General features: G+C 42.4%; 1 protein-coding gene across 2 annotated transcripts in view; it reads right to left on the bottom strand.

The window, feature by feature from the left end:
• xpo4 (exportin 4) overlaps positions 1-18,013 on the bottom strand; it is a 230,709-nt gene that overhangs the window by 146,362 nt on the left and 66,334 nt on the right. The window contains exons 13-24 of one of the 2 annotated variants that reach the window (XM_050049189.1): positions 17,324-17,501; positions 11,128-11,287; positions 10,109-10,278; positions 9,592-9,766; positions 7,605-7,811; positions 7,287-7,373; positions 6,930-7,110; positions 6,671-6,792; positions 6,162-6,292; positions 5,525-5,642; positions 4,878-4,970; positions 1,948-3,643 (exon numbers count right to left, since the gene is read on the bottom strand). In XM_050049189.1, coding sequence (XP_049905146.1) covers positions 3,446-3,643; positions 4,878-4,970; positions 5,525-5,642; positions 6,162-6,292; positions 6,671-6,792; positions 6,930-7,110; positions 7,287-7,373; positions 7,605-7,811; positions 9,592-9,766; positions 10,109-10,278; positions 11,128-11,287; positions 17,324-17,501 — 1,820 coding nt within the window. In that variant the 3' untranslated portion in view covers positions 1,948-3,445. Of the gene's footprint in view, positions 1-1,947; positions 3,644-4,877; positions 4,971-5,524; positions 5,643-6,161; positions 6,293-6,670; positions 6,793-6,929; positions 7,111-7,286; positions 7,374-7,604; positions 7,812-9,591; positions 9,767-10,108; positions 10,279-11,127; positions 11,288-17,323; positions 17,502-18,013 lie in introns of those variants that run through there. The other variant, XM_050049190.1, reaches the window with a different exon arrangement.

Below are 18,013 nucleotides of genomic sequence, written 5' to 3' on the forward strand. Positions count from 1 at the left end.
GATTGTGTTGCTAAATTCCTAAATGTCTTCCAATTCTTCTGCTTGTTGCTCAGAATTGCCTAAAAATGCCCGGACCCGACCCATCGCTGCGCAGCAGCTATAATTAGTTTACATTTTTGCATAAAAACATAAAAGCTTATCAAATATGTTTGTTAATAATCGAACTCCCCTAACAGCTTTTTACAAGTACAGCTGAAACCAATGACTATTTTATTGCTGATTAATTTGTAATTAATTACTCAATTAATCGAGTAGTTATTTGGGCTATAGAATGCCAGAAAGTTATGAAAAATGTTGATCAGTGTTTCCCAAAGTCCAATATAATGTCCTCAAATGTCTTATCTTGTCCACAGTGTGTTACTCATAGAAGAGTAAAGAAAACATATTTACATTTAAGGGGCTGGAATGAGAGAAGTTTTTTTTATTTTTTCATATAAAAATTACTCTGTTAGTTGGCAATTAATTTAATAATGACAACTAATTGATTACTTAATCGTTGCAGCTCTACAGCTGAAACAATAAGTTATTGAATCACTAGTCGATTGACAGAAAATCTGCAAATATTTACATAAATGCAAAAACGTTTCATGGTTCTAGCTTCACAAACAAGAAGATTTGCTGCTTATATTTGATGCTATATTTAATAATGTTGAGGTCTGGACTGTTTGTGGGACAAAACAAACACTAAAGATTTCAGTTTGGGCTCTGGGTCACTGTCATGGGATGTTTCACTATTTTCAGAATAAACACCAAACAGTCGATTAATGGAGAAAATAATCAGCAGGTTAATTTATCATGAAAATAATCAGTTAAAAGTTCAATATGAGCTCCACAGCAACAAACTACAACAGTAAAATCCTTTTTCATAACGCGTGAGTAATAATCATCTTGTGACAATATACAAAAGTATATCAGTCACTTTTACTTTTAATACTTTACGTACATTTTCTGATTACTTTAACTTAGGTAACATTTTTAATGCACTTGAAACAGTATTTTTACAGTTGGGTTTTCCTCCACTGTCTCCACTTACTAATAAGCAGTTTACATTTGCACAACAATCTGGTCACAGAAACATGTGACTACACTCAGGCCTCTATAAACAAATCCTAGAAGTATCAAATAAAAAGGAAAGGGATCATCATCATTGTAATGTCCTGAAAAACACAATTTCCTAAATTTTTATAACGTCTTATTCTGATTGCTTGATGCATGTCTGACGCTTAAAACATCACAATCTTGCACCTTCTCCTCTTGGAGGCTTTCTGGCCTCTCGCAGAATCTGCTGAGGTTAACCGGGCACCACAAAGACTTTCGTCAGTCTGCTGTCTTAGTTAAAGTCGTGAAGAAGTGGAATTTCATACGCAAAAACATCAGAGACTCAGGAAGCCTTGCAGTGTTTAACACCAACCTTAAGCTCTGGCTACAATCAGCAAAACTGTGTCATCACCAGTGATTGTATTTATCGTACTCATTTATTAGCTCACGTTGATGGACATTTGTGTCGTGCTGTCTTATGTAGAGTATTTGCTGCTCTGTCATTTTTATGTCGACCTGCCCAGCGACAACAGATGCGAATGCTGCTAACTGACTCAGGTGTAATTACTTTAATTTGTGTGCTGTCTCTGCAAAAAACAGTAACAGTAAATAAAAATATCTTACCTCAAAATAGACCTTCTTCACAGCAGACATTTTGACATGTCACAGTAGGCAAAGCACAGGTGTATTTACTGACACTAACGATGGCTACATTCCATTTATGGGAGGCACTGATATTGTGCATGCCGGCTCATCTTACAGGGTCGCCTCATGGAAATGAACCATCCTTAATTTACTCAGTTTCACCCGTGCTCTTCCTGCTACAAGACAAAATGTCTGCTGTGGAAAAGGCCTGTGCTTCATAAAACAGACACGACTGGTGTAAAGGAAACATCAGAGGCCAGGAGGTTTTATACAATAACTTTATGTACACTTTTACACTTCATTAACAAAACAGCCATTCTACAATAACCAGGATAGTGCTCTGAACGAGGAGGTCTCCAACATAATGCTTCGACAAGTGGCTCTGCTCCTTTTTATTTGGTTTGTTATTGCTGTCCTTCAGCTCAAACAGTCTCTGCTTCAATCCAGTGTGTGTTGAAGAGTGATGCGCTGCTGTAGAAAAATACTACTGGAAATTAAATCTGCTAAACTTTAGAGGCCCCGAGCCTTCGCGTGTCCCGCAGGGAGAGTACTACCATCTGAATAGAGAAAAAATACCAAACCGCAAAAAGGTCAAAACTGAGAGAGTCGCTCCCTCGTCATCTGAATTCATACAATGTTCAACACATACAACTCTTCCTGCCGTTCACCGGCATATAAAAACATTTCAGTCATGTTGTTGTTTTTGTCTTTGAACAAACATTTCTCTCGTGGTTTCTGATTTGAAAACTTTATATATATATATTTACACCCTTTAGTGAATCTGATTTTGGTTTTCTGTCGTCGCCAACAAATAAACAAATGCCCTCCTGTGCTGCGCGGTTCAGCAGCCCCAAAGACAGCCGAGGCCAGCCATACCTCTGTTGTCATGGCAACATCTCGTGCGTGTGTGTGCATGTGGATTTTTTGAGTGTGTGTGTGTGTGTGTGTGTGTGTGTGTGTGCATCCGCTGTGTTCTGGGCGAATGGCAGGCACAGTTTGTTGTCAGTTGATGGAGACAAAATAAAATCGCACACACACACAGAACAATCAACAAAACAAAGGCACTCTGGGAAGGATCGGGGCGGCGTGTGTGTGTGTGTGTGTGTGTGTGTGTCACTGTTAAAAAGAAGTGTGTGTGTGTGGTCGTCATGGCATTCTTGAAACAAAATGGCCCCTCTAATACTTTCAACTACAAAATCTCACACTGGAAAAAAAAACTCCTTCAATTTTCAAAATCAACAACTTGTTTTACCCTCAGTATCACTCTGTGTGTGTGTGTGTGTGTGTGTGTGTGTGTGTGTGCAGCCTCCAGGTATATGAGGTGGAGGAGGAGGCAGAGACGCCGTCAACATCAGCCGCTGCTGCTCCGCCTCCTCTCGTTGTCATGATGGTCAATACTCGGTGACATCAGTCACAAGGATCCTCAGACTGAGTCCGTCTGCTTGGCAGTTCAGTCTCCATGGTAACCACATCATCATCATCATCATCATCATCATTATCATCTTCATCGGGTCTGTTGATCATGCTGGAGGGGCGGGGAGAGAAACCAAAAAAAGAAATCCGAGGAGGTGAACACGGGGTAAACATTCAGGCATGAGATGGATCCCTCAGCAGGCAGAGAGACAGAGAGTTCCTCCAGCTGCCTCTTCTACCCAGAGTTCTTAGGGACGAAGCGGGGGCGTCTTTTGATTGGTTGCTTAAAAAAACCCAAAACAAAACAAAGAGAAAAGATGATCCGAGGCGGAGTCAGAGTTTCCAGTGGTTATTTCACGCAGAGCAGGCCGCCCACGTTGGCCACAAACTCCTCCAGGCTCTTGAGAAAAGCGACCTTCTGCTTGCGGTCCATGGTGGGCGGCGTGCTGCTGGCCGTCAGCTTGTTGAAGGCGTCGGCCAGCCGCTGGTAGATGACGGCGTCTCTCTGTGAGGAGAGGAGGGTCTCAACCAGCTCCGAGTACTCCGCCTGACAGAGGACAAACAGATCGTCACCTCAGGGTCCAGACATTAAATAAGAGAGCTGATACCATCGGCTGATGTGTAACAGAAACAGTGTATAAGTAAGGTAAACTTTTATGTCCCCGAATGCGTCATGAGTACAACAAAAGAGACACGTATCTAGTATCACACACTGTCAGGGGTAAATCATGGACATTAGTGGTCACTGCTGGTTAAGATAAGTAACAGCAGACAGGACAACGATCTGTAACGCTTTTAGGGAGGCAAAACCTACGCCGTGATGGAAGTATCTGAAACCCAACATGGAGGGGATGCAGAGACTCTGAGACAATAGACGGAGCTTTAGAGGTGACGCTCTCTTCATACAGATGCTGCAGGTTATTGAAATAAACACCAGTGATGTAACCATGTAAAACTATGATGCATGGATGACGATGTTCGTCCACTAGAGAGCACTGATAAATTGATAATCTGCAGATTTTGTTTTTACAGTTTTCAGCAGTGATGTGTGCACCCTGTTTAGTTTGTTTATGCAACAGTAAAATGTCCCGTTTTTTTTTTACATATTGTCATCAAAAGTCTTTCATAACAAAATGTAAAGGAGTCTCTGTCATTTCCTGTCGTCTGTCTGCTGCTGACTTCATAATAAAAGAACAAAATATTTGTTTATACCATGTGTTGATGTGAAAACAAATATCAGCTGATGTATTATTATCAAACATAAACACTGACTTGTGCCTCAGAAATCATGTGTTGGCTGAGCTCTATGTAATAACTGAACACTATGTACTGAATGGGTCAAAAATAAAAACAATAAAGATAAAAAAAAAAAACAATCAAAATCAAGAAACCAGATTTTTGGGACAGGAGAGAGACCACTCATTCACTGAGGACGACTTTAAAGTGAAACATTGTAGATGGCTTTTTTTTAGATGGTTGACAAAAAACAAATTTTATGAATGTTATATTTTATTATTTGTGATGCCTTTAACAAGTGTTGTGGTAATGAGGGCTCAGTTATGTGCTATGACACAGACCAGCCACTAGAGGGCCTCTGGTGTCATTTATCTGCCTCCTGATGAAGATGTCTGACAGGTTATATTTCGATGTCGTAACAGTTAAGAGCAGGAAACTTTCTGTCCGTCTGTCTAAATTTCTGCAAAGACCAGAGTACAATCATTCTGTATTTGACCAGAGGACACGTTTACTGAAGCCTCAGGATGTCTGTGTTCTTCACTCACCTGATGCAGGCACACGAGTGTGTAGAGGGCTTCTCCTGCCGCCACCGTCATCTCTGTGTTGTGTTTTTGCAGGACCAGCATGTCAAACACCAACTGGGGGCGCAGAGGACGCAGCACATGGTGTGAGCAGAGTTATTAAAACACAGAGGAGTACGTCCAAATAAATGTTGCAAGAACATTTTCACAGTTTACAATAGCACACTGTTAAAGAAATAATTTCACATTTTAGCAAATGAATTCATTCTTTGTTGCAGAGAGTTAGAGGAGATACCGTAATATACCAACAGTTAACTTAGCTGCATTCAAAAACTGACATGTTGTAGTTTTGAGGGGGAAAATGTGCCGACTGTTTCTCAGACAGGTGCAGTGACTTCTTGGAAAGAGAATAACATGATGTGTCCCAAACTGTCTTGTGTCTTACAAATCTTCAGCTTTCAGTATTTTAACTCCTCAAATGTGGCTCTTTTTTTTTAGCAATTTGTATCATTACGTTCACATTAATAAAACCTTTTTGCCTTGAGGGAAAAAAACACATGAACAACAACACATCACAAAAAAGCATGAGACACCTCTTTTTATACCTACGCCCTTGAGGGTAGAGTGCGCATGTATGTACATGTTTTACTGCAGTGAACAGGTGTGGTTACCTTGAGGAAGTGACGAGTAGCGATAAAGAGAGGCGTGTCCTTCTCCTGGTTTTTCGCGCACTGCTCAGCCAGAGGAGACAAAGCCTCCAAACACAGCTGGCTGATCTCTGAACTCATCCTTAACACACACGTTAAGGAAACTACACAACAGTTCACTCAAAAATCGGTGAAACTCTTCTCTGCTGCTACATTAAAACATTTGGGTTTTTTAAATATCTTAATATCCTCTCTACATCCAAGCACCTGCAACTTTACTGTGTGGAATAACTTTTTTGTAAATAGAATTTCTAGTCTGTTTACAACATGGTGACTTTTAAAGACCACTTACCTGAAAAGAGGAGACTATTGGTGTAGTTCATGTGTTTTCCATTTAACAAAAGAAACCAAAGTTCTCAGAAACTGTCTGATCAGAGATGAAAGAAAAGAAGAGTACAAGTCTGAGCAAACATTTCTGCCAACTTTCCGTACTTGACAGATTTTAATACTCTGTGTTACGCCCACATTTTGGTCAGTAGCAAAAAGATGTTGAGGCTCAAAACTCAACCATCCACAAATTTTGCGTGCGCACACACACACACACACACACACACACACACACACACACACACACACACACACACAGGCAGTGGGAGGATACGAGGTCATTCCCAGCTCCAGGGAGAACATGAGGCTTTTGAAGAGGTCTTCCGGCAGCTGTGGGATCTTCTCTGGAAAGATCTCACAGATGAAGGTGATGAGCTTGTAGTACTGGTTACACAGGGAGGGGAACTGGGGAAACAATGAGAACGAGATCAGCAGGTCACACAACATGTCACTGAAACAGATCCAGAAATGTGGAGCCTGGAGTAGCGCCGCAAATTATGATTACGTTCATTATCAATAAATCTGTAGATCTGTTTTTGATTCATCGTTTGGCCTGTCACAATATCCTAGAGCCTGAAATGACGTGTTCGAAATGTCTCGTTTTGTCCAACCAAAATTTCCAAACCCAAAAATAATAAACCCTCCTTAATGTAAGACAAAGAAAGGCAGCAAATCCTCATTTGAGAACCCGAAAAATCACATTTCTGCTTGAAATTGTTGATCAAATACTCGATTAATTGACTCATTGTTGCAGCTCAAACCTGCATTGTAAATCTGTCTTACCTTAAGTAAGTCCTGAGACATGAGAGGGAGAACAATGTTGACACCATAAAGAACCACATCTGCTGCTGATACTGTCCGATTGGACGCCGGTGTTCCCTGGTCTTGGTTTCGAAACACCTCGTCTGGAAATACACAGCAGTTTGAAAATTTAATCTCAAGCACCTGAGGCAACATGAACAAGAAGAAGAAGAAGAAGTCCTCTGCTCTGATATTCTCATTTTAGTAGATATTTAAAGGCAGAGACATCGAGCAGACTCACCGGTGTCGCTGAAGTCGATGAACTCTTTGGAGAGCAGGTTTGTGAGCAGCTCCATGATGAGCAGCAGGTCCTGGTACTGGTCCTCCTCCGCTGTGGCGTCGCTTCGCTTCCTGCTCTGGTTGTTTTTGGAGTAGACTTGCAGCAGCGTCAGACACGCCTCGTACAGCTTCATGGACTTCGTCTGGATGAGGGGACAGAAGTGGCAGTGGTTAAAATCTCAGACAGCCACACAGGCCTTTTTTCATTAATTCATTCAACCTTCATCTAAATCTTGAGGAATCATTAAGGGCTTTAAGGGCCCTCAATTTCAGTGATGACTGAATTTATCTGCAGGTACATTTAAGACGTGTAACTCACCTCTCCCAGGTAACAGATCTGCTTGTGAGCCACTTCCACAAACACCTCGATGATGAGGTTAATCGTCTCTGGCGTGTTGCTGTAGACCTGAACGACAAAACCACCAGTCAGCTGACATATGTATGTGTCATGTAGATATTTACAGGGACTCTAATCACAACATTTTGCATCGTATTACTTTAACTTTAGAGTGTAAAGATATTTTTAGATGAACTGTATCCAGAGTTTTGTTGACTTGTCTTTCAAGCTAAACGCTACGTATCAAATCAGATCGAACACCATCACACAGGCTGCCTTTCACTTTAACTCCGCTCTTACCTCCATGAGGCCGATGCAGCTGGACAGGAAGTCCATGAGGAACGAGAAGAGCGAGGCAACGTTGTCGATCTGCGTCGCCTCTGCGATGCCACACAGCGCCTCCAACGTGGCGACGATTTCCTGTTTGACGGCCTCCTCCTGGCTGATCTGAGCGAAGTTCTCCTGGTTGATGAGGTTGAGGAAACGCTGCTGGAGAGGGTGGAGCACCTGGACGGACAGAAACAAGGAGCGTCTGGTCATGAATCCAAATGGACTGTTGCCTCGAATGTGTTTGAATCTGTCTCCAAATTGAAGCAGCCTGGAGAAAATTCAGTAATTGTCAAGGGCGATTAATCTCTTCTGGCAGGACTTAAAAGACATAATAGTCATTTTACGTATTTAACATTCTAAAAAATTATTATGGTTTTATGGCAGACCTGCAGCCAAACAGACTGAAACTTCTGACTAATCTTAGCCTAAAAGCCCAGACACACCAAACCAACATAAAAGAGCTGGTGACTACGAAAGCTGACTGTTTTGTCGCCTCACATTGCCAGTGTCTCAGCAAAAAAAGCTGCACTTTAACACACCACAAACACTACAACCAACGGCCAACGAGCACATATGTTCTGTCCCTACATGAGAGGAAGTAACTCTCCATTACAGCAGGTGGTGGTAGTCTGTATTCGTCATTTTTTAAAAAAAAAAGGGAAAGACCAACGGGACGGACACATGACGCTAGTTAGACAGTTAAACCTGATATTTAAAGACTAAATGAAGCTCAGTGTAATTTCAAACGATTCAAACCACCACCTGCGTCTATTAGTCTATTCAACTATAGATCCTTAAATCACACCATCTCGACGGGGTCTAATTGCCAAAGACTTTCCACATTTTTCATTCTTATGTGCAAGTTAATTAATACTCTTTTTACGATAAAAACGAGTCTCTCCTGATTTAAATTTATTTTACTATGCGCTCGTGAACATGAACACAAACACAAACCGTTTCTGCTGAAGAGCTCAATGGCTAAATCAAACAATCTTTCCTATTGTAACAAGTTTGTTTTGGTCTCACTCCCTCTTGACATCAGTTGTTTGTTTACGTTCCTCACTTCTGTTTCTCTTCTTGCGAGCTCAGCTGAACTGCCAATCAGTGATTCCTCTCAACAATGGACTCCACTGTCTCCAACACGGATTTGATATCCTGAATTGACCGCAAAACAGCAGTTATGGTCGACTAGTGTCAACAAAGTGGGACACACCACAAAGATGAGGGTGATAAATGCTCTCTGATGGCTAAACACTGACTGACAGTAGACCGTCTGCTCGTTGTGTCAGGCCCCTTAAACTGTGTTATCTGAACTCACTTATAACAAACTGTACGTATCAAACTAAATCCAAGCTACTTGAGGATAAAAGTGATTTCTCGGTGCATGTAAGGGAGAGAGGAGGAATGTGGGGACGTAACAAAGGAGTGTTTGATCAGTTGCTGGGTCCATCTCCTCCAGCAGAGCCTTCCAAGTTCAGACAAAGCAGCTGCAGGAGCCAACAGCTGCCGTCTCACTTGTAACACCCCCCCTAATTACTCTGGAGTCATTGTGGCTTTGCACCCCCATTTACTACTGTCAGCCTATTAAGACAAAAGGCCTCCAGGATCACAAAAAGGATCATGTTATACACACGGGAAAAAGACTCGACGGGGGAATATTATCGACTGGATCCATCACTCCTCCTCTGATGAGACTTGAGTCTGCAGAGCTCTGAGGAAGACTTGTATTGTTTTGATGTACTCTGGTGGAGAAATAACCTCGACAAAAACTAAAGAAATGACAAGTTCTTTTATTTTTTTCACATCATTATCAGATGTGAAACAGTTTAAGTCATGTACTCTGGTTCCACTCATGTTCCACCTTAATGGATTACTGCAGCTCTCAGCAAGAGAGAAATACATAGTTTTTAAGCACCTACCATCATTTCAGCCTTATTTTACACATTGCATTTCTTACCTCAGCCCAGTACTGCTGCTTGGCGTCAGAGTCCATGTGAGCGAAGCCTCCCAGAACCAGAGCTTTCATCAGCGTCCTCTGCACGGAGCTGGACAGCAGGTGGAGGGGAGGGCTGCGGGTGGCAAACTGCTTCGCCAGGTTCCACCAGCTCTCACACTGCACCACGATGTTCGCCCTGAACGGACAGAGGGAGGAGGCAGAGTGTCTGTTAGAGTCTGTGCTCTGGTAGGATCCACTTACATGTTTTAATTTTGGCTGAAAGAAAAGATGTTTCCCAAAATCTTCTGAGCACTATCAATATCTTAACACAATACGATTTATTTGTCATTTCACCAGACAACAAGGCTGTTTATGTGGTAAACAGATCAATCAGACTTCTCTTCTTATATTTTTCTAATATCAAAAGGAAGCAAAGAGGCTTAAACCTATTCAGTCTTTAAAAATAACAATTTATTGATAATAAAAATGATTGCAAATTCATGTTCTTGTTGCAGCTCTACATCGCCTCTGTCCTCACCTCTCTCTCCTCTCCACCAGTGTCACCAGCAGCTCCACGGTGTCGTTGGCCAGCTCAGCCTCTGAGCTCCAAACTGACAGGTTGTTGATCACCTTCTCCAGAAGATACCCCACAATCCACTGGGCCCCCTCGGTGTCTGCACCGAACGCTGTACTCAGGGGGATGCTGATCTGAAGAGAGATGAGGAGAAACATCTGGTGAACTGTTGTGATGGGGAAAAAATACAATGACTGCTGACTGAGAATTTTACTTTGGTTCTAAGTCAGTGCCAAAACTTGGAAAAAGTGACGGTACTCGGTTTTTTTCAGTATCCTAGGCACTGAGGATGCAATTCTTTCGGACCTGACAGGGCTGCGTACATGCCTGCAGGTGTTCTAGTCTGCTGTTAAAAGCCAAAGTAAGAAGACTGTCGACTAGCAGAGAACTACAAAAACAACATGTGGAAGATGGCGACAAGTGCAGCTGCATAAAACATTTCAACTTGTATTTTGTTATTTCATTGCAATGGGAGCACCACGAATTTATAGTCTGCTACAAACGGCAGCAGCATGGTGACGTTTCCACCAAACACTTTCAGTATGGTACCTTCGGAGCCAAGTATAACCCTTCAGACATGGTACCTAGACCCTAGTGTCTCCACCACAAACATTAAATGTGGGCAGGGTTGTTGTCACTCACTGCTCCGTCCAGCACTCACTGTATTTCCTCCTTTATCAGTCTGCACCTGGTTTATCGTCCACAGAACGAGGCTGCACGCCAACAATTTCAGAACAAAATAGAACAGGCTGCAGTGAGTCTCTCTCCATGGGATATTTAAAAATAGCAGCTTTGTGGATTTAGTCCTTCTCAGGCAAGCTCAGGGGTTTAGTGTTGCTGGAGCCCACAGGAACGACGCTCTTCAACACTTTTTTTTTCCTTCGAGTGAGGATTTGGATATATGAGGTTCACATAACCCGATCGACCGTGATTTCTACATGCCTAAAGTATCTGATGTCATGTGGAGGTACGTCAGCTCATACCTGCTCGTACAGCTTCTCATCCACCAGCAGGTACGTCTTGGCCCAGCGTCTGAGGAACCACACGATGTCTTTTCCCATCTGAGGGCTCAGCAGCTCTGTCAGACTCGCTCTCGTCGCCCTGGACTCAACCTCTGACGTCCGCAACACCGCCGACAGCAACCTGTGACAGAAGAATATAAAAGAAAGTAGCTGGAGTGAAACATGGGAGACAAGATGGCAGAGAAGTCCGTGCAGGTAGAAAACTGAAAGGTTAGGAGATGAAACGGTGAGACGACATGAGAGCAGGAAGGTGAGTAGTCTAAAGGATGAGAGAAATGAAGACTGAAATAGACTGGATGATATAAACAAGGTCGTAACAAGAATAGCTCAGCAGAGAGAAAAATAAAGGAGCAGCTTTTGATTCAAACACTGAACAGAATTTATATAATTTTGACCTCGACATCACGACATACGCATAAGTCTAATAGAGCACTTTTTTATATTGAGTTTGAGTGAGAGAAAGAAATGTAACCTGGTGCAGTTTGGGAAAAAATGTAAATGTTATCTAAAGGAACAGTGTGTAGGATTTACTGGTATCTAGCAGTGAGAAGTGCAGATTGCAACTAGCTGCGACTTCTCCCATGTGCCGAACATGAACTACCAGTTAGGAGCTGAATTACTGAATTAAAATTAAAAGTGATCAAATCTAAAGGTAGAGGCAAAAAACAATCCAGGTGTGCAGGTGGTCAAGATTTGCCGGGTGAGGTGACTGTAGAAGCGGAGTGTATGTGGCAGCATTGCACCTGTTCAATGCAGTGATTCTATACACAAAAACTGAAAACTAAAATAATACTTGGTGATATATTCACGGTATTAGGGAGATAATTTTGAAAACTGCTGACACCGTGTGCTGCAATTATGTGATGCTGTTTGATGTTATCTTTGATTTCCACAACCGGCGATAATAATTTAGCCTCGTTAACGTGGTTTAGGTGAAAAAGACTCCGTTGTTAATCACAGTCCTTAAAAATGAAGAAAATCAGAGGAATCTGCAGGTCACACTTTTCTAAAATGGAAACTTGGCCAAGAAAATCAGTGCATCTCTCACTCACACAAACACAGACACACACAGAGCATATAAAGGACAGAGAGACAGAGGGCTTAAAGCAGCTTACAGGTCCATCCCCTCCGTCGAGGACAGTGCACAGTTTCACATTGTTTGCAGAAAACAAAACCACGCTGACATTTACGGGGCCGGGGTCGGACGCTCGCTGATAGGAAACCTAACGCCATCGGCCACTCATCTCAGCAATCCTCTGTCATTGCCGTCATCCCCCTCTCACGCACACACATACTGGACACACACGCTCCTCGACATAATGAACAATCTAGAAAACACAGGGCTCAACGACCTTCAACAGACAATGTCACTGGCTACTGTGACTGTCTATTGTCGTCACTGTGATTATCTGTGCACACACAAGTGCGCCTGCATCCAGTGTAGCTGCCAACATCCCTGAACTGCACAACGTTTCTAACACCGCAGTTGCATTCTGTCGGGCTGCACAATTAATTGTTGTTGAAAAGATAAATCCTTTCTGATAGCAGCAGTGAGATGCGCTCTGCTACCCAGAGTCCATTTCATTATAATGTCGGTGTATTTTTATCAGCATCATTTTGTGCTGTTGTTCAACAGCCTCACAGGGACACGCACACTGTGAGAACAACTTCTAATCCAAACAGTAGCAGAGACGGACCAGCATGCACTGCAACAACCAGAGAGGCATTTAAATTACCATAAACACATATTTCTCCTCGTACAGAAGGAAAGTACTGTCTGAACATTTAGTCTGGAAGTTAGAAATCTCAGCCCTCGGGTAAAAAATTGTTCAATAACTTTTATCGATCAACAACTTCTTCGACCGTCCTGCGGATACATAATTGTCACTTTGAGCTGTGACACAGAAGAAAATGTTTAACTGCAGCAGCAAATTCATTCAGAGCTGAAACTGTGTTTGGGAAAAGAAATGGAGGCTCTGACTCTAACCTGCAGCTGGCACCTGGTCGTCTCCTTATTTATCAACTTATAATAGCGGGCAGTGCTGGGGTGTTTGCAACTAGGGGTTATTTTCATTACCGATAAATCTCACTTTTTTATGTTTTGATTAACTGATTAATAATTTAATATATTAAAAGTCAGAAAATGGTAAAATCACAATTTCCCAGAGCCCAGGCTGACTACAAATTGCTTTTTATGTCTGACTGACAATATCAAAGCTGGGATAGGCAGCTTAATTTTGGCTTCATTTGGTAAAAATCCCTTAATAAACTTTAAGCATGGTTTAATTCAAGAGGTCTGAGAGAAAACTAAACTTCTGCTCCTCCTCTTGGCTCTTTTTTTAGGCTTCAGAAAATCAGCCTGTGACATAAAAACACGTTTCAATATTGGATAAGTGTTTTGGAGATGTAGAGAAAATGTTGCTAATAGTTTAGCCTTCTGCTAACTGGAGCTAAAGCCTCACGGTTGCGACTTCAAGTTCACATTTATGTAGCTAACGTTAGTTAGAGCCTTGAGTCACAGTGTGTTCTCCGCCTCACTTCCCACAGCCACAGACCACCTCGCTAGGAGGAGAGCAGGCAGCAGCTCTAGAGATGGACCTTCAGTCAGCAGCTGCAGCAACCTAAATCCAGGCAGCACAAACCCCAGCTCCAGGGGACCAGACAGCCCTGACTCCCTGCCTGATCAGCAAACTTTCTGTTGCTGCTGTTACACACCTGGTGCTGGCCAAATTCAAGCTGCTACAGCCTGCAACTGAAGGTTCATCTCCCAAGCTGCTGCCCACTCTCTGCCTGGGGAAGTAGTCCACAGTGGTGGGGAGCAAGGCAGAGTGACCGTGGGTGTCTAGCAGCTAATTCCTGTCTCATTTGTGATCTGATAAACAGAGACAGCAGGGCAAAGAAGGGCTGAGTGAATGAGCTGTGAGCAACGCTCCAATAAAATAAGATTAAATAAATCAATGTAAGGGAAACACGGGGTTACTGTATGAAGCACGTACATGTGCTCGTGGTCTTGTGATGGGAGGGGCTTAGAAGAGAGAAGGAGAGCTGCTGGAGGAGGGTGCATTTTCACATTCTGTAGCCTTTCCCAGTTTCTGCCTGCTCCAGCTTTAAGGGGATATAAAGAGGACACCTCAGCCCACTTATATTTTTGTTCCCTGTGAGGTTGGACTGTCTTATTATCATCAGAAGGTTCTCAGGTTCAGGAGTGTGAGAGAAACACCTCCATGTCTGTGTGAAAGAGAGCTCATGCTATAGTAGTGACAGTTTTATTAAGCTGTGTTTTACCCCGTGCGTGTTTAAGTGTTTGTCATCCTGAGACACATGCGCCGCATGTTGGTCTTAAAACCACATTAAACCAAACCACAGTGAGAGGGTGTTTGTTTCTGTGTTTTACTGGCTGCACATTCAGATGGTGTTTGGGTGTGAACGTGAAGGCACTGACCCACCTTTTAGCTTTATAGGATAATAACTGTGACAACACTTAGAGGTCCAACCAGCCTCCGACAGCAAGGAAGTCTATTCTGGAAGTTTATATGGAGGTGTGTATGTTAAGATGAAATAAACTGTCAAGGGCTCCTGGACACAAAGACATACCATCAACCATCTATCTGACAGCAGTTTGTCTGGTCCTTGAGTCAACTTCAGTGTCAAAAATACTTTTCGAACATGTGCTGCATGACATTTTCACAGATGCTTTGCTTAACATTCTTTCTGTTACACAAATTCAAACCTGAGACCTTCGTCCACAAAGTCTTGTGTTGTTGAAGGAAAAACAGCTACTGAATGTCAAATTCCTCTTTCACCCAACCTACACATAGTTTCTTCTTCTTAGTTTGGAGACTCAAGCTGTCAACCTTCCAGCTCTCAATGCCGGGTGCCAGTAAGTAACTTTTCAGGAGTCTCAGCCCCTATGACGCCTTGAAACCCAACAAAGGAGGAACACACTGCTCAATAGCCCATGAACTCTTGGTAGCAAAGAAATTCATTTAACAGCCAGAAACTGCAGTGAAAAAAATCCTGCAGGAACACTTACAAAATGCTGCACAATTCAAAATATAAAACTTTAAAGTTCCTCCAGCCGCATCATTTGAATCCTTGTTTACACTGTATGTGTTTTAATGGCAAAAAGAGGAAGACAGTAACAACTTAATTCCCGGAAAATTGAGACAAAAAGGCGGCTTTAGACATGAAACATGAAATATTTGCAAATTCATTTGGTTCCAGTTGCAAAAAAAGGGGGACTAGTGGTTTGATTTAGGGGTGATCCTGAATAGTCGACTATTTGATCTAAGGAGGTGGTTATGAAACAAAGGATCATTCCATTTTCAAATGCATAAATCAGAGCACTCACAATAGAACGTAGTGTTCACACAGTGTTAATATTTTTTGATCTTATAAACGGTTTTCTGTCAAAACCTGCAGAGGAAGACACTCAGAAACAGCTGTTTGTGTCTTACATCTCTCTCGCGCTCCAACAGAAAGTCGAAAGTTCTGTTTCCAACCACCGAAAGCAAACAGGAACTGAACTAAGTGATGTGTTCTGTCTGTCTATCGATCTCTTCACTCCCTATCAGTACTGTGGACAGCGCTGCTGCCGCACCTACAGTCACACACACACTTCTACACAACAAACAGGGATAGATGGAACCAAGTTTGTTTGTCAGGCCAAGAAGATGAATTGTTTAACTGGGTGTTTCAGCTCTTTTTTTTCTGGTGTGAAATTTTTTTAAACTAATGCTGAAAATGACAAAATGGATCAATGAGCAAAAAACCCAAAACAAAACATGATTCAACTTTAAGGCCCAATCCCATTTCTAGCCCTTAAATCTTCCACTTGGTATTGAGTGCCCTCGTTTACGAGACCCTTCATGAGGGAAGTGAAAAATATTAGGGTAGAGATCTTTCCCTAAGAAATGGGACACCACTTCATGCAAGTCTGCGTGGCCGAAGTGCAGGCATATGTCACGCATAGTAGCGACGCAATGAAAATGCCGGCTCCAGCGCTTGTGTTGTGGCATGTGCTATGTTTATTCTTCTCTGTCTGATGAATCAACGGAGAAGAAATGCTGAAAACAGGATGTGCCTACAACGTCTTCTAGTTCTGATCGATTTTGTTCGGGTACGTCGTTTTGTTTAAATATTTTGACGCTGTGTTCAACCCAGTTGCTAATGAGTTTACGCTAGTCCAACCATCTCTTGTTTGTATAGCCTACATTCTGATCGCACAGTAACGAATTGTCTTCCAAAACTTGCAGAAGTTGCTGACTTCACAAGGTGTTTCATCTTCTACTTCACTGAAAGTGTGGGTTGGGGCTCCCTTGGAATCTAGGGCAGGTTTTAAGTGTTGGAAACCACTTCCACTACCTCAATTCTGTTTTGGGACACCACTAGCCTAAACATGGCCGCGCACAACCAAGTGCAAGTGGGTATTTCTAGGGGAAATGTGGGTATTGGGACAGGCCCTTAGTTGATGACAGGCATGACTTGACGAATCATATTCAAAGTAAATTCTTAGTCGGGGACTCCCCTATTTTCAGTATCAATTTAATCTAATCTTTTTGTCAATAAAATGTCAGAAAAAAGTGAAATGTGCCCCGTGTGATTTTACAGAGCCCAAGGTGACGTCTTTAAATAGTACGTTTATCAGACGAACGGTCCAAAAATTCAAAGCTTTTTGGTTTCTTCTCATGTACGACAAAGAAAAGCATCAAAATCTCACATCTAAGAAACACGAAACAGCAAATGTTTGGCTTTTTTCACTATTAAGCAGAACTCCCTCTGCACAGAAAGTATCAAGGACCAGGTGCTGGTCGGATGCAGGAAAATCTCAAATAAAATCCTAAACATAAACCACTACACACTGAACTGAATTACTGTGATCTTGTTGAGAGAGAACAACGTGTTTTGCCTGTGGCTTCTTCAGGTTCACTCAACAGAATCCAACGGATGTTTCGGCCCTACTGTTTTCTCTGATGTACGATGATGGGAATAATCGGAAGAGTCTTCAGTGTCAAAGTGTTTTGGTAGAGGACAACAGCATTCTCAGCACATCTTATACATTCCTGAGTGGTCAGTCTTGTTTTTCAGCAGCATCCAATGCCACATGAGCGCTTAAAATATTTCAAAGCATTTTATCGACCTTTAACACACACAGTACCTGATGACTGAGTCTGTGCGGTTGCAGCCTGGTATGGACGAAGCCTTCTCCCCCGGTGACCCGAGGATCTGCAGTGTCGTGTTGATGTCTACTTCTGTCGAGTGTTTGATGGAGAACTCCATGACCTCTGAGGGGATCAACGGGGTTTCACCCTGAGGGTCGTCTGCTAATAAATACCCTAAAGGATGCACAGACAGATACAGATGGCATGTTAAAGCCTACTTTTCCAAAACAAAAAATACACAACTAGATTATCATCATTAGTGTTTACATCTTGTGCTGTCAAACATCTCGTCCATGAGTAGATGCACACTTCCTTCTGCGCAATATGGTTGGCTGGTGTAGTTCAGTAGAAAGAAACAGATCCTACATGAAACTGCTCACAAAAAGGTCTGTAACAGGGTCATAAAAATTAAAATAAAATACAGAATTTCATCCCTAAAGGCCGCTCCTTTTGGCCCAGCCAACCTAAATGGTAAGTTTATGGTGAGGAGTCTGCAGTGCTGCTGTGCACGCCTTTAATGATGCTGATTCAGACAATATTTCATTAACACAAACCCACACAGCCGGGTGGAGTTCTGCTCATTTGTCTTGTTCACAAATAACGTCACTTAATTGGAATAAACTGCACTGGAAAAGTAATTTGTGAACACTATTAAAAAAAGCCATATTCTAGTGTAGAAGAACATC

The sequence above is a fragment of the Epinephelus moara genome, chromosome 7 (assembly GCF_006386435.1).
Source record: "Epinephelus moara isolate mb chromosome 7, YSFRI_EMoa_1.0, whole genome shotgun sequence".
Taxonomy (NCBI): Eukaryota; Metazoa; Chordata; class Actinopteri; order Perciformes; family Serranidae; genus Epinephelus; species Epinephelus moara.